The sequence below is a fragment of the Penaeus chinensis genome, chromosome 37 (genome assembly GCF_019202785.1).
Source record: "Penaeus chinensis breed Huanghai No. 1 chromosome 37, ASM1920278v2, whole genome shotgun sequence".
NCBI lineage: Eukaryota > Metazoa > Arthropoda > Malacostraca > Decapoda > Penaeidae > Penaeus > Penaeus chinensis.
Window position 1 is genome coordinate 13,483,704 of NC_061855.1, and position 17,177 is coordinate 13,500,880.

The 17,177-nt window shown below is 43.8% G+C and overlaps 1 protein-coding gene across 5 annotated transcripts in view; it reads left to right on the top strand.

Annotated features, from left to right (window-relative positions):
• Positions 1-9,824, top strand: part of LOC125045217 (axin-1-like) — a 53,168-nt gene extending 43,344 nt beyond the window's left edge. For 3 of the 5 annotated variants that reach the window (XM_047642363.1, XM_047642362.1, XM_047642364.1), the window contains exons 9-19: positions 1-117; positions 283-409; positions 579-712; positions 955-1,206; positions 1,499-1,631; positions 1,771-1,924; positions 2,376-2,522; positions 3,472-3,759; positions 4,641-4,819; positions 5,108-5,393; positions 5,738-9,824. The exon at positions 1-117 is cut by the window's left edge and continues 217 nt beyond it. In XM_047642363.1, coding sequence (XP_047498319.1) covers positions 1-117; positions 283-409; positions 579-712; positions 955-1,206; positions 1,499-1,631; positions 1,771-1,924; positions 2,376-2,522; positions 3,472-3,759; positions 4,641-4,819; positions 5,108-5,393; positions 5,738-5,858 — 1,938 coding nt within the window. In that variant the 3' untranslated portion in view covers positions 5,859-9,824. The remainder of the gene's footprint in view (positions 118-282; positions 410-578; positions 713-954; positions 1,207-1,498; positions 1,632-1,770; positions 1,925-2,375; positions 2,523-3,471; positions 3,760-4,640; positions 4,820-5,107; positions 5,394-5,737) is intronic. The other 2 variants (XM_047642366.1, XM_047642365.1) reach the window with 2 other exon arrangements.
• Positions 9,825-17,177: the final 7,353 nt, after the last annotated feature.

Consider the following 17,177-nt stretch of genomic DNA (forward strand, 5'->3'; position numbering starts at 1 on the left):
GTGCCCAACCTCAAGCCGCCCGAGTTTGCTGCACTTCTTATAGAACGGCTGGAGAAGGTCAAGAGAGACCGTGAGTCACAAGAGAAGGTGCAGCAGTCCTTCAAGAAGATCCAGGAGGTAGGTTCTCTCTCCACTCTTTTGAGCAAGAGCACACACTGCACTTTTTAATATGGTTTTGTTCATTATTATCACCAGCCACTGGATACAAGTTAGATGGGTTTGTTGTTTTGATATCATCTCATCTATGAGTATGGGAGCCTCAGATATGCTTTACTTCTGCAGGGGGACAATGTGTCGGACGAGTGCCGCAGACAACACGCCTTCAACAGTCTTCCTCCTTCGCTTCTCTTGGATAAACTTAATCAGAAAATTCCTTTAGATGATGTAGATCCTTGTCAGTCTATATTAGGTGAGTGAGAGGAGGCCCATTGTACAACATTCCCAGTATATGGGCAGGAAATTTTTCTTTTCCCAAAATAGGAAGTGTATTTGTAAAGTTAAACATAGCTCTTTGAGAAGATTAAAAAGAAAAGTAAACCCTTTGAAAGGACACAAAATGCTTATCTTCTTTGCTGCAGATGAGCACGTCTCTCGAGTGTGGCAGGACAGCAACAACGACACGCCTGCGCGCTCCCCCGGATCCCCTCGACCCAAGTCACCCTCAGGCAGACGGCCTGGCGCTCAGCCTCGGCCATTGCCTTTGTCATCCAAGGTAGGGGTTAAGGCTTGAAACATGTATTTCTAGGGGTTATTATTCTGTCTCTCCTGAGTTTGATAAATTCATTCCTCTGCAGAGGCTGTGGAATATATAGATGATAGCTTCTAATTTTAAATCTAATTTGTAATTGATTTTTTATATAAATGTTTACTTAAAATCTATTTTATAAATCCGGACACTTCTTAGAAGCAACCAGTGTCCTCTTGGCAGTTATGACCCTCCACTCTCTCCCACAGGGCATGGTGAGCGGCACTCATCCGTCCATGTATGTCTCCGGCTCCAGTTACCTGCCCTCGGTTCAGCCTGGCCACCAGGGCCACTTGCCGCCTGGCCACCCAGCTCATCTCCCCCCTGGCCACCCAGCTCTCCTGCCCCCTGGCCACCCTCTGCACCTCCCCCCTGGCCATCCTGCGCACCTCCCACCAGGTCATCTTCCCCACCCGTACCAAGCCAGCAAAAACTGGCATCACACTCGCCGCAGAGATCGCGTATGATTTTATTTATTTATTTTTCCTTACATTAATATTTCAAACTTTCCTTCAGCTTGTTAATGTTGGTGGCTTGTTAATGAAATTTACCAGTCACTTGTTTTAATATTGATAGTTATTCTCTAAATTGCTATGGAAATTTATTAGACCACTGATTATTATGATTAGTTCTGCAGATATCATAGACAAATACATAATTAACAAAGTGATTGATTGCTATGTCATCTTCCATCTAATGGATCATGAAAGATTTTACTGTGGCTCTCCCTTTACAATATCTCCCATTCAACAGGGCCAAGACGTAAACTCTACATTTTCGTCGGATTCTGGAAATGTAGCAGATTATTACGAAAGCAATGAGAGGGGTGCCCTCCACCCACTACCCAAGTCTCGTTCCATGCCAGAATACATGGAGAATTATGCAGGTATGTATACGCTTTGTAGAGAATAGAGAAACATTTTTGGTCATTATAATACTAGTATGCAAAATCATTTCAATTAGAGAAAAAGAGCAAGATTATTAGATGCAATGTGCTGTGATGTTAAGGGATTCTCTTCTTTCAGGCACGAGTAGTGATGGTGGTAGCTCAGGGCGACGCCAGTCTAGTGGCCGACGAAGCAGCTCTCGACGACCTCCAGCCGACCTGACAGACTCAGGAGTATCGGTGGTGTCTGACTCTGGCCCTTCCTTAGCCCCCTCAGCATCATCCACAGAGAGGTTTGTGTAGAATGATCCCTGGTCTTAGGTGCTCTCACTCTCTGCACGCAGATTTTTTCTGTGGAATTTTTTTTGTTTTTGTTTTTACCCCTTTTTAATCCTTTTTCTTTTCTTCTTCTTCTTTTCTAAATCTTTTGCTCATATCCAGTTCTGTGTAGTCCTTCTGTGGTCTTTCCATTCGTTTCTACTTATCGAATAATGATGGACATCCTCTAAGCCTCCATACACCTTAGCATTGCCGATTATGTGCTGTATTACTCTTTTAGCTGTATGCTGTGTTACATATGGGGTATGTGCAGAAATTCAGCCATTTCTAGCAAACTTTCTTTGTGTTCATTTTTTATATACCTCACGCAAAATACTCATTCACGGAATCATCGCAAACTATACATTATAAACATGAAAAGTACTTCACAAAATCAGGGGACTCCATGTGGTGTGTCCTTTTCAGGGTGACCTCATGGCTTCTAGAGAGTGATAAATTTAGTGGGAGTGGCAGCACGTCCAGTGTGTACCCTGAGCATGAGTGGGACCCCAGGCTACGAGGGAGCCGGTCCACACATACTGCTGCTGGGGCTACTTCTCCTGGAACTCTAAGGTGACTTCACATCTCTTTTCACTCCATTTCATTCACATGCAGGTTGTCTTTTGTTTTGTCTTTGTCTGTGTGTCACTTTTCTTTTGCTTCTCTGCTTTTTCCTATCTGGTGTATTTATTTATTATTGCATTTGCATAAAGATTTAGTTGGCATATTAAATAACAAACTAATTTCTGGCCATTTCCACTCATATAAAGAGTTTGGACAATGCAGTAATATTGTTTACCAAAAGATTTAACCAGACTTGATAATCCACTCTTTATTGCATTTCAAACTCTCCTACAATGTGTTTAAACTTAATCAATTTATCTGCAGCTATTCTTGCTTTATACTTTCTGATTGGCTTGCTTGTTCCTTATTTGCAGTTGGTTGAGGTTTATGTGCTAAATTCTTGAAGCACATTCTATCTTTCTCAACTTTATTGGTTTGTTCTTATTCATGTTAGTCATCACCTTTATTCTACCCTTCTACTAAATCTGTTATGCATAGAAAAATCACATTTGACTTTCCAAGATCATTTTATTCAATTGATTCTGGATCCTGATCCTTGGATTTGGTTGTATGTCGGTGCCCTGTTATGTTGAGAATCAGTACTTAAAATGATTTAAAATTCCATTGCTTTTGTGAGTTATCTGCCACTCTTCAGCTAATGCCTCTATTTGGCATAAAGAAGCTTGATTATAGTGCATTTTCTAAGAATTTGTAGGCTATCAGTATTCTTTAGGCTTCCTTGGAGGTCTGCTTCTCAGGAAGTTTACTTTTTTTACAAGGTCATATTTTATATAATTGATAGCAAGACTGATGAATATCAGTGAAATAAAATTTCATTTTTAGTTAGCACAATGTTTTAAAAATAATTTTTAATAGAGCTTTGATAGGATTGTCATTGCTTTAGCGCTTACTTCTGGCCTTAAGTGAATTTAGACTGACCATTAGTTGCCTATTTCAGACGCAGTGGAAGTAGTGGTGGCCGCAGGAGTGTGAGCGGTGGCAGCGTGGGTGGCTCAGGGACACTGGCTAACACGGGCAGTAATGTGAGTGCCAGTGGCAGCCTCAGTGGTGGCAGCGTTGGGGGAGGCCGGTCTGGCTCACTTGACCGTGGCCCTGCTGGCTGGGTGACAGCAGGCATGGAGCAGGGTGGCCACATGGGGCATGGCATGCATGCACCTCATATGCCCCATTCGCATGCCGTGCATGGCTCACATGCCTCACATTCTGAAGAAAAGAGGAGAAATCGGTAAGTTGTGTTTTCCAATTGTGTTAAGGGAGAATCATGCCAATTTGTCGGTTTCATGAACAAATAGAATTCAGACCGGGGGGGGGGGGGGGGGGGTCAGTAAAACATGTGGTTTACATGTCTTTATATTTTTCATTTTTATAATGTGATTAACTCATTAGATCTAGGTGCTTCACGGCAGTTATATAACCCAAGTTACAGGCATCAGGCTTACATAAGCATTGGCTCTGACAAGTGCACGGCTTGTAGGCCGGGCGCATGCAAACACTTGTGTGTGGTGACAAGACTATGCTTCCCCTTTGCAATTTTATTTTCTCCTTTTATTGCTAAGCATTTTTAGCTTTTGTCATTTTCCAATATCCATATTTGTCATCTGATTTTCTTTATCCAAATGGTAATACACCGTTTTCCTTGCACAGACTCCATATCACCTCTCTAGGTAGTCAATAATGATAATAAGTAACATTTTGTTATCTGTGTAATTTTTTTCTTTCCTAATATTCAGTTATCTTTAATACTACCTTCACTGCCAGTCACAACAGCCAGGGATAAGATGTTGAGCATGGAAATAGTGTCCTCCCTGAAGTCGGCACTTTTCCGGTCATAGCTTGTGGACACTACAGTCCAAACTTGTTTATCTATGGAAAAAATGCAAAAGGCCCTTTCTAAATACCAAATGAGTCTAATCACCCTCCAAGAGGTTTGTGCACTTGTGGCGAGTCTTTCCTGTCATCCCAGCCTTCAGCCGAAATGCTCACAATGGCAAATTCACATTCACTCAGGCCCACAGCCAAAGTTTCCCATGACAGCATTTTCACATTACCCACCCTTCAAGACAAATTATTTGAATCATCAGGGTTAATGTGTAATACTTTTTTCAGGGGTGGTGGATCCAGCCGGTCTGGAGGCCACAGCTCAAGCCATGGCTGGGGTCACCCGGAGAGCGGCAGCAGTCGTAATCAGGGTCATGGTGATGGGTCAGGGCCAGTGTGCCCTGGGTCCAATGGCTCCACTCTCCGAAAGCAGCGACCTTCAAGGCACTCGCAACCAACACCTCCAGGTGGGAGCCTACCCTTTTTTGGTCCAGTGGGTGCTGGTAGCTTGGGAACGGAAATGGGAAAACATTGGATAGTTAATGAGCAGCTCGAGAGGGAAGAAGGGAGAGTTCTACAGCCCTTTGTTTCAATCTGGCAGATTAACTGGATTGAATGGTTTGTAGGAAGAAAGTGATGAGAGAAATCAGGTGCTCAGTGTTGAGGTGAAGCCACAGAAGAAGAGGGAGGGAGTTTGTCTGTTTGTCTGTCTGTCTGCATGTTGTTACACCATAACAGCCAGTGATGATTTCCAGGAATGTATGAAGGCAGTGGCGTGAGTGGTGGCAGCAGCAGCACGGGCAGTGGTGGAGGCGCATGTGGAGGTGGCTGTGCGGGTGCAGGCGGGTCGGCTTCCACAGCAGGTGGCGGGCTTGGGGGGGGTGGAGGAGGCTCTGGGTCGGTCATGAGCACCACCACAGAGAGCACCACGGTCATTTACAACTTCCACGACGACGACGTCCCCTTCGTCACCCGCATCCCCACCCGCCCAGTCACTCTCAGGCGCTTCAAACAACACTTACCTAAGAAAGGAAACTACAGGTAAGTCCTTTTGCAGTGCATAGGCCTTTGTAGCTGTGCCTGTAGTTGGGGTTTTGGGGTGAGCTAGGCTCTCTTTCAGGCTGAGAATTGGATATCTTGACTTGTGCTTTATAATGGCCATAGGAGAAGGATTGCTTTTACTAGTATGTTCTTATCTTCTCTAAAAAAAAATAGTGGTTTGTCTGGCACTTCATACTAAATCTTTACATCTGTTAAGCTTTCTCACCTATTGCTGCATGCTGTAACATACATGATTTATGTATGGTTATATTTACTTATTTAAATAGTTGCCATGTGCAAGATCTGGCCCTCAAGACAATGAGTTCTTCCTCTTATACTTTCAGATTCTTCTTCAAGAAACAGTGTGAAGAGTTTGGTGTGATCCAGGAGGAAGTGACGGATGACCAGGAAATTCTGCCGCTCTTTGATGGAAAGATATTTGCGCAGATAAGAAAAGCGGACTGAAATGCTGTTGAGGGGGAAGGGAGGGGGGAAAGATGAAATATATATATATTATTTTGTGAAGTGGAGTGTTGTATGTGTGAAAGTCCCTTGTGATGGCTGTTGGGAAGAGAGTGCATCTTGGAGTGGATCTCTGAGGGAGGAATGTGTTTGGTGCTCACAATACCCCAAAGGGGATGTACATATATGATATCTACCCGACAACACCATTATAAAGCAACAGGGAGGAACACTCTTAGACTGGTGGTGTTTAATTGTATGTTGTGCTGTGGAGATCATTGAGAGGGCAGTGCACGCACAGAGCCTGCCTGCCTGCCAAGCCTGAGCGCCAGTCTGCGAGAACTGTGGCTTGCCGCTGGGGCAGAGTGGTGGGAGTCCCGTGACCCCTCAAGCCTACAAGTGATAGGCGTAATTTCTTACCTCATTTTAGAGATAACAGGAAGATATGTGTAAGTGTGAAGGTGTGTTGGCTGGAGGACACTGGATTGAAACAACAGTGCCCAGCTCTTCTTCGTTTGCAAATACTTGTCAAGTGCAGGCTGACACCGACTGCCAGCCACCATGCAGCTTGTTTGTTGCTAACACCATCATTCTGGCAACAGTCTGATGCAACTGTAGTCATTCCAGCCTCGGCATGTTGCATCTCTTGCCAGCATGGCTGCTAATTGTAGCCACGATCTCTGTGCCTGATGCCATCACTAGCAGCTCTTGCTACATCCATCTGGTTTCTCAGATGCCAACACCATTAACACTTGTTGCCACTGTTGTCATTATTGTTTTTTATCTTATTTATTTATTTATTATTTATTTGTATTTTTTTATTTATGTTATTATTATTATTTTTTTAATTATGCTTCCAGGTGATAATAAACAAATACAGATAAGTGTATCACATAATATATAATATTGTATTAAATAACAGAAACTTGCTAGCTTTACTTTTTTTTTTATCTACAAAGTTGTTATGTCCTAATCATTGCTAGGATTACAAAAACAAATGAAATGGCATGTGGTACAATGTTCATATATATGATACACATTAGAATGCTCAAGATCCATATATTATAATGTATGATAATATATTGACAGCAAGTAAAACATTGGTCTGCAAATCAAACAATATTATATCAAGAAGTAATACATATTTTACTTTAAAGCAGCTTATCAGTGTTTTATCATACATTATTGAGTGTGCCATTAGGTAGTGTTTGGTATAATGCTGATGGTATACAATGGGTACTTGACAACCTGTACAAATGACACTGTATTATACACCCTAAAAGGAGAAAATTCAAGATTTGTCTCCTTTTACACACATGTACATTATTTGGAACATTTTTAGACCCCTAATCACAGTTTCACATTTGTTAACTTGTTATGCAACTATTATTTTCTGCAAGAGCTTTGTAAAAGTCTGCAGTTGTACTGTTGCTGGAAAAGAAATTTAAAAATAGAAAAAAAAAGTAGGGAGACCTGCAATAAGCTTCTTGCCGTGGCATGTAAGGTCCTGCAAAGGAGCTTACAGAACTCAAGTGTTAATGTGCCCAAGCTTCACTAGTCACCAACCAGATGGTAAAGCCCTGAGTTGAAAGTGTGGCCTCATGCTGACGCTGGTCTGTGAGTGTCTGCAGATGAAACAGGAGGTATGTGTGGACCTGCTTTAGGTGTACAAGGTGCCAGCTCCTGTTGGCTCCGGTTACCTGTGCAGCACAGTCGAGGAGTGTACCTGATGCAGTCAGCTGCCTACACAATGCAAAGGAGGAGGACTTGCTGTGGATCTTTGGCCTGCTCACCCCAATGGTGGCGAGCTAGTGCCTGTCTGCACAGCACAACTGAGGAGGGCTGGCCAACCCCAGAACCTGTGATACCATCATACTTGCACCCACTTCTTTACTACTTGTTTAACTTGGTGCTAATATTGTAGAGGCTGTGTGGGTCGTACGTTGCCCACACCTTCCATTGTGCCCTGGCTATGTCACCCCCTAAACACTGTCTTGTGAACTTCTCTCTCAGCACCTGATCTTCCCAGACACCTGCCTTTGATCCTGAGCATCCAAAAACTTCACTTTCTCGGACCTGCAGTTCCCAGTACCTTTCTTTTGTCATGCATGACAAAATTGATAGCTAAATAGTCATCACCCACATTAATGCCGTTTCTGAGAACCTTATTGCCTCCCATCACTTTCTAGTAGCTGTTTTCTGAGAATTTACATTAGCTTTGTTCTTAATTATATTCTATAAGACAAGAAGTTTCTCTCATCATCACATCACAGGTTTCATCAACATGACAAGAACTGCCTCTGGAGTCCTTGAATCACCCAACCAGCACCATGACACTCTTCATCTCTTCCACTCATCCATACTAAAACTACCGCCACCTGTGTACTCCCTGACTCATACGTCCTCACAGCCTCTGCTCACCACATGTAAAAGGATGTGCTAGTTACCATGCCCAATGTTACATAAAACTCACCGGCCTGGTGGACTACATGAGACTATGTTTAATAATTTGCATTGTACATTATTTTGCAGAGTATGTACAAACGATGGAGTAGGTTGGGTGAAGCCTCATCGTGTAACTTTGTAATAAAGGTAAACTTGTGAAGCCCAGCGTCACCTGCCTGGCCCTACCAGTGCCTGTCTTACAGTTATCCCTTATTGTTACTCTCTTATTTATAAGTTGACCCATTTTGTTCATGTCTCAGGTACGTCTTCTCCTTTTTACAATATTTAGATATAACATTTAACATTTTCATTTTTCTGAAATTTATTTAGTGTTGTTCTGCCTCGGTCAAGGTGTCAAGGAACTGTGCCGTCTAGTTGTTATTTGTTCAAGGTGACCTGTTACTTACCTGTTACAGCACAATCCCAGGTGATTGGTCACAATACCTGTCCAGGTAAATTGTCCATGGAGAACTGCTTTGGTTGTAAATTCACTCCAAAATGCAGAGTCTGTTCAGGTGACATAATAAACCTTTGCGCTGTTATCTGTGTTAAGTTTGAGCAATAATAAGTATTACACTTGGAGTTAAAAGCCAGCCTTGGTAATGCATATTTCTTATAGATTGACAGATTGATGAAAGTTTATGCATTATAGAACCTTGCAGTTGGTTTGATAATGATTGGTGTATTACCTTTTAACATTTGTATAATTATTTTTTATAGATTATATTATCTGTAGATAAAGTCAAAACTTATTTGTTTCTTATAGAAAAAGAGGGTTTTTATATTCATAACGGATATTATTTGAAGGAGTATTCCTTCTCTGCCTCAAGAGTTAGATATCTCAGAATTATTTTTCCCCAACCAGTCCCACATTCTTGAATTAGCCCTATACTTAAATCTGAGTAAGAATGTATGTGATAGTAAATGAATTATATGTAGACGCAGAGCATTATTCCACATGTAACTCCCTTTGCAAGACATTTTTCACAGGTGACTGATGTTTCCCTCAGCAAAAAAGTAGGGGGCCACTTCAGCGGATAACTTGAATTTCAGGGAGTAAAAAGAGGCATGATCCTTAAAAAGAGTTTTCTAGTATGCTCTTGAAAGGGAACAACATTTTTTCAATTTTAAGTTGAAAGACTAATTGATCAAAAAATTGTTTTCCTCAAACAGGCCTTGCCTCCTTTGTGAAGATATGATCAAAAAGCAGTTCTCATTTGGGCAGATCTTAAGGATGGGAAAACCTGGGGCTAGAAGACTGTCAGTTGTGTAGCCCCAGTGGGGGCTATGTTAGTGTCAGCATAAGAGTCCTGTCATTTGTTGGACTGTGAGATTGTCAGTATTATAGCTCTGTAAGTGACAGAGCTCTCGAACTGGCAGTATTATAGTCCCATAATGTGTGGGACTCCAGCTGGTTGTGTGAATACCCTGTTTTGTGGGGTGGCAACACTTCCAGTAGTACAGCCTCATGGTGAAAGACGCCTACTCTGTACATACGATTTTTTTAAATAAACTCATTTTGTAGATTATTTTTTATTTTCCTTCAGTGATGATATTCATATTTACAATAAGTATATATACTTGTTAACTTCAGAACATTAGTGTGACAACAGTCTTATATATTTAGTGTAGAGAGGAAATTTTTCACCTAGGAACACCTAGCATACAAATAATAGTGAAAATTACTGAAGAATCTTCATGGGTCAAGACTTCCTTGAGCACCATTGTATCATTTGTCATGTCTATTATTGTACTTTTACAAATTCACGGTATTTGTCAATACAAGGAAGTAGAAAATGAAGGTGAAAGGAAAGTCTTATCTCTTTAACAAAACCATAAAATATATAACCTTCCAGTTCCTACGTGTATGCAGTTTGTGACAAATGGTGTGAATTAAACAAATTATTTCACAAGGTGTGCAATTCTGATATTCTAATATGATATAGCAGAATTACATAAGTTCTGTGATTAAAGATAAATATTTTTATCTGTGATAGATATTACTCAGTGCAGATACACATTTCTTATTTAGTATAATGTAGCTTTCAGTATCCCTCCTCCCCACACACACAATCACATGCCTGTTGTGGGGGCCTTGGAAATGGAGACTGAGGGCCAGTGTTGAGATTACCCTACCTTGGGCTTCAGCCTTCGGGTCAACCAATTTTGTAGTCTATTCCCCCCGTTCCTTTTCCTTCTCTTCTCCAATCCCTTCTTTTGTCCACTTCCTAAGATGTGAGCGCCATGTTACTTCTTACCCCTTATGGAGACCCTGAGGGTGGACCATTTCTCTTCCCCACACATTTCAGGCTTACCATAGCAAATCCCCCCCCAATCCCTTGCCCGTTGTTGTCGTGAGAGGGCTTAGGATGGCAGAGACTGGGATCCAGTGATGGGGAACTCCCCAACCTTGGGACTCAGCCCTCGACTCAACTAATTTTGCATGGTCTTTTTTCCACTCCTACTTTTTCGTTTCTGTCCCTTCACCAATCCCTTCTATCTACTTCCTAAGGTGTGAGAGCCGTGCTGAAAGGATGAAAGGCTGACTTTGTGCCAGTCCTGAACGGCCTGAGGGAGCCATGGGCACGGTATTCCCCTGCTTTATACCTAGCCCTTCCCCTCAAAGGGACCCTGAGGGGTGGACTGTTTTTCTCCCCAACATGCTCCAGGCTTACCATGGCCAATAATGAAGATGTAATCCCACCATTAGGGGCAATGAGGCTTGCCCCTTCATCAAATAGCCCACCAATTCAAACTCTCCCGATTCCCTGACCCCAGGTTCTCCTTTGACCACAGCTCCGAACACTACAACAACTAGCCCCTCCTCAATGCCTACTAGTACAGTATCCACCCTAATCAACACTCAACCTCCAGGAGTTATTTCTACTCTCCCAACATGCTCAACTTCAACACCTCTACCCCTACAACCTTCTTCATCAACTACCCCTTCCTCCCGTATTACTACTGTACAGCCTTATTGCCCACCTCCCCATAACACTACCTCCCTCAACACTACTCCCTCCTCCACACGCCCCCGCCCTTCTACTACCCCCACCTCTACAAGAATCTTAAATACTCTATTTAAGGATAAGTCCGATATGCGAAGCTGAGCTTCGCCCGGGCTATGCCAATGAGGGGAGCCCGGCCTGTGTCGACTAATGCCGACTCGCTAACGTGTGTCAGCTGGTGCTGACTCGTCTTAGTCCTTACCCGCCGTGGTGCCCAGTCACAGCAGTAACCTCCAGGCGACAATTGCAACTTCTCGCGCCTGGGCGGGGCGCGAACCGCCGACCCTTCGGATGAGAGGCCGACACGTTACCACTGTACTAGCCCGGAGGCTTACTCTATTTAGCCCAACCAAATGGGACCGATTTTTCGTGATCCCTCCCACAGCTCCCTACTCTGACAACACCCTTCTCTTCCAGCAATGTCTCCAAAAACAAGTAGGCAAAGTCTCTTTCCGTAGCCAACCCGATCGTTCCCGTCTCGTCACAGTAACATCTGAAAACCAAGCTATAGCATTATCAAATCTAACTGATCTATATGGTAATCCCATCCCTGCAGAACCCCATCCAACCCACAATACTTGCACCGGAACTGTTCCGATCTCCCCAGCAAATTGCCCAATCTATAACAAATTGTGGAGAAGACTTACTCGCCTGTCTCACAGACTATGATGCGACATTAGTACAATGCTACTCCATTACTCTCAGAGGTCATTGTAAGAAACCCACTAATATTGCCAAAATTACTTTCCGTAGACATGAACTTCCCTCCCCGTTCGACCATAACAACCTCCTCCCCATCAGTGCCAAAATTGTTGGCGTTTAGGACATCCTGCCAAACATTGCCGTTCCACAGCCAGATGCCCACTATGTACCCAACCTGGCCATACCCGATCAAACTGCTCTTTACAATCACGCACATGTGCCAACTGTGGCGGCCCCCATAATGTATTTTATAGTGGCACCCACCTACAAATTTGAGTCTGAGGTAGCAACTTGGACTCGAACTACGTGAAGCCAGACAGGAAGCACGTCGACGAGGTTTTTCTCTTACTCCCTACTCCAGTAATGTCGCTCACTCTACCACTACCCCTACCTCCCAAGCTCCTACACCCTCTGCTAAACCTACCCCCCCTCCATCTAACTTCCCCTCTTCTACCTCCTACCTTCCCCAGCCAAATTCTTTTGCCATCCTAAATCCAGGCAGTCCAAACTCTACTACAGCCCCAACACCTTCCCCTCTCCCTCCCCGCACTACCCGCAACAGACAGACTAAACGTTCTACCCCCCTCTTCCCCTACCACACAATCACCTCCACCTTCCTTTGCCCCTACTCTTCAGACACCAGTTTTCTCTTCCCCCCCCCCCCCCCCCACACACACACACAAGAAAACCTTTATTTCACAAAACTCCCCAACCAACTCCATTACAGAAATGTAAAGATATTCAGAACTTCTATAACTCCCGCTCCCTCCCAAACAAAGTGACAGCCGATATCCATCCTCCTCCTACTCATATTCCCCCTACACCCTATCCTCCTACCCCCTCCCAACACAGCCCCCCCCCCCCCCGACTCCAGCCCCGCCTACATTAACCTTCCCACCATCCCCTCTATCCCTTCCACTCCCTCCTGGATACCCACGTGAATCCCTTATATCACAAGTATCCCCTTCCCCAGACCCTCCACCTCCTATTACCCCTCCTGATACAACACCACCTCCCCCATATCCTCCCTCTCATTCCTTATCCCACCCTCTAGCTCCTTCTTCAAATTCTCCAACACGTACTGCAATCGCTATCACTAAATCAACGAAAGTATAACTATCTTTCATTGGAACATTCGCGGTTTCTGCTTTCACAGACCCGACCTTCGTCATATCCTTTCTTTTTATAACCCATCCATTATATGCCTTCAAGAAACTTTTCTTACACAGCCTCCAATACCAATCCCCAATTACCATTTTGTCTCTTCCCCACACTCCCTTTATGTCTCGTCCATACTTATCAACCAGAAAACACCTTATGTCATACCTCCCTTTCAAACCTCTGTCCCTTGCACAGTTATTCGTATCTTTCTTCGTCGGTGGATCACACTGATTTCAGTCTACTTCTCCCCTTCCCTCCCCATTGACTTTGTTGCTTTCGAGAATCTAAATTCCCCACTTTAACCACCTTTCCTCATAGTAAGTTATTTTAACTGCCGTCACACTCTTTGGGGTGATTCTATCACCAACACCCGTGGCCGAGCTATAGAGCGCTTCCTCTCTACAGCTGACCTTATTATTCTAAATTCAGATCGCCCCACACACTTTGATACACACACGCAGTCTTTTTCATGCATTGACCTCTCTCTATACTCCCCTTCTTTTCATTTAGATTTCCATTGGTCAGTTCTAGACCACTTTCCCTATAATGACCACTTTCCAGTTCTCCTTTCTCCTACTTTATATGTACCACGTCCTAACTCCCCACGCTGGTGCTTTGATAGAGCCGACTGGCCGTACTTTCACTTCACTCTCTGCTATTCATATCCCTCCATCCTCCCTTTCATCCATTTCAGAAATGATTCAGTGTTTCACCACAACAGTCCTAAGAGCTGCCCATACAGCTATTCCTCGAACCTCAAGACCCTATACCTCCAAATGTGTCCCATGGTGGAATTCTGATTGCACTAAAGCACTTCGCTTCAAACGTGCAGCCTGGAACAGTTACCGCTACAAACGAGGTACCCCTCATCAACTATCAGCTCTTATCTCCTTTAAAAGAGCATCCGCCTGTCTTTGTCGTACAATCCGAAATAGCAAAACAAATAGCTAGCGAAATTATGTTTCTTCAATTACATCCTCTACATCTATCTCAAATGTTTGGCGCCGGATCCATAAACTATCAAGCAAACATCCCCCCCATCCAGCCCCCGTCTTCCATATTCGAGATACCCTCATCTCTGATCCTCGCTAATGAACTGGGTGATTATTTCAGCCAGGTCAGTAGTGGCTCTCATACTTCTCTTCTATTAAGACCACCAGGGAACGTACCCCCATTATTTTCACCCTATCCTCCGCTGAGTCCTATAATGTTCCCTTTTCTTCCTCTGATCTCAGTGCTGCCCTAAAATCGTGCCGCAACACTAATGAAGGCCTTGACGATATTCACTACCGTATGCTCCGACAGTTCCCATCTTCCTCCTTAGCCTTCCTATTAACAATTTACAACCACATATGGACATCAGGAAATTTTCCTTCTCATTGGCGAGAAGCTCTTATCCTTCCCTTTCTGAAACCCAATAAATCGGGTACCCTCCCTCAAGACTATCGCCCCATCGCATTAACTAGCTGCTTATGCAAACTACTAGAGCGAATGGTTAACTTCCGCTTAATGTGGTATCTTGAATCTCACAATCTTCTCTCTCCTTCCCAGTTTGGTTTTCGCCGTGCCCGAAGCATAGCTGACCCCCTTGCTCATTTTGAGACATACATCACATCCGCATTTGCACGCCATGAAACCGTACTAGCTATATTTTTTTTTTTTACCTAGAAAAAGTATACGACATGGAGGTACCATATTCTCCAACAATTGTCCTCTCTAGACATACGGGGAAACATGGGTGTCTTTATAAAGTCTTTCCTCTCCCAACGCACTTTTCAGGTCAAAATTGCCTCTGCCACATCATCTTTCTTTCCTCAAATCGAAGGCGTCCCACAAGGCAGTGTGCTCAGTACCACTTTATTCCTTCTTGCTGTAAATGACAGTCTCAGTTCTACCACCAAGAGCACGGTCATCACTATATGTTGATGATTTAACCATCTATGCCTCTGGCACATCCATACCGAATCTCTACCAATTTCTTCAATCTGCAATATCATCAGTATCTTCATGGGCCACAAACCATCGCTTCCGCTTTTCTACCTCCAAATCTTTCTCCATCCTTTTCTCTCGCACACGTGTAGGTCCCCTACCCCCACTCTTCTTATATGGCACTCCACTCCAATGCCGTTCCTCTGGCAAATTCCTAGGCGTCATTTTTGACTCCAAACTGTCCTGGCGAGACCATATTCTTTACATTTAAGAAAAAGCTCGCCGCCGTCTCCGAATCTTACAAACCCTATCCTGGGGCTCAGATCGCAAAACTCTCCTTCATCTTCATGTTACCTTGATCCTCTCCACTCTCGATTATGGATGCCATATCTACTCATTTGCCTCAACTTCTCTCCTTGCCCATCTTGGTACAATCCATCACTGTGGTCTTCGCTTAGCCTTAGGTGCCTTCCGCTCCTCTCCAGTTGAGAGCCTGTACACTGAATCAGGCATACCGTCTCTCTCACGACGCCGTGCCCTTCTCTCTCTCCGATGTTATGCTCGATTCCACCAACTTCCCCTCTCTAAACTAACTATCCAACGATCCCTACTTCCTACCTTTGCTTCTTTTCCACGTTTACCTACTCCTTTCCCATTCCCCTTTTCCCCATCTCCGATCTATCCCGTTCTCTGTCCATTATGTCCCTCCATGGCTTATACCTTACCCCCATATTTGCTCCTCTGTCTTCCCTGACCCACCAAAATCAAATATTCCTCCTTCTCGTCCATTTCCTTGATCATGTCTCCACTCATTCCTCCAGTATTCATGTTTACACTGATGGCTCAAACTCCACCTCCGGTGCTGGTTTTGCAGTAACCTTCCCATCTCATACTTTCAAATTTACCCTCCCACCTGAATCCAGTGTCCTTACTACAGTACTATATGTACACATATACTCACTCCCCTCTTCCTCTTTTACAATTTTTACTGACTCCCGTAACTCATTAACTCTCATAAAGTCATTACACACAACCATCCCCCTTGTTTGTAAGATCCAAAACTGGTTGTTCTACATGTCCACACGTCATAAAACAATCAAATATTGCTGGGTGCCCAGCCATGTTGGAATCCCCGGCAATGAACAGGCAGATACTCTAGCACACTACGCTGCTATGTCCACATCATACCAACCATGTTTCTCACGTATCCCAGCCACGGATTATTACCCACACTTTAAGACCTTCTTGTATAATCGATGACAATCTTTTTGGTCAAGTCTCCACATTGATACATTACATACTGTAAAACTATCAATCTCTTCCTGGTCAGCTCCATTTCATCGGGACAGACGTTGGGAGACGGCTCTCGCCTGCTTACGCATTGGCCACACCCGTCTAACACACTCCTATCTGATGTCACAATCCGATCCACCCCTATGTTCCTTATGTAATGTTCCTCTTTCAGTCCCACATATTCTATTGTCATGCCCACGTTTTGAAGCAGCCCGTACCTCTACTTTCTCCCACCTATCCTCCCTACACCGACCTCCCAACCTATCAGACATCCTTACAGAATCTCACACTTTCTGCTTTGAAAACCTGTTTTCCTTCTTCAAACGCATATATATCCTTCACTTAATCTAACCCCTTTACATTACCTCACCCGACCTTAACCCATTCACTCACCAATTATGTTGCCCAGCTTTGACAACTAATCACTAACTCAACCACCCTTCACTAACATTTATTTTGCTTTTAACCATTAACCCTTAACCATAGCAAATAATGATTAACCCTTATTGAGGCTTGCCCAGCCAACTTTAACTTTTCAGGCTGTCCAACTATTGGCTCTCCTTTGATCACTGCTACTTTTATCCCTGCTTAGAGCTCAAATCAGTACCCAACCTTCAGGAAACATTCCTGAGTACTGAGTACCAACGTCGGAGGTCTTCTCTACCTTGGACCTCAGCCCCTCCTCTTCCCTTTCCTTTTCCCTCTGTTCTCCAACCTCTTCTGTCCACTTCCTAAGAAATAAGAGACATGTGAAAAGATAACGTGCTGGCATTTGGTCCTAAAC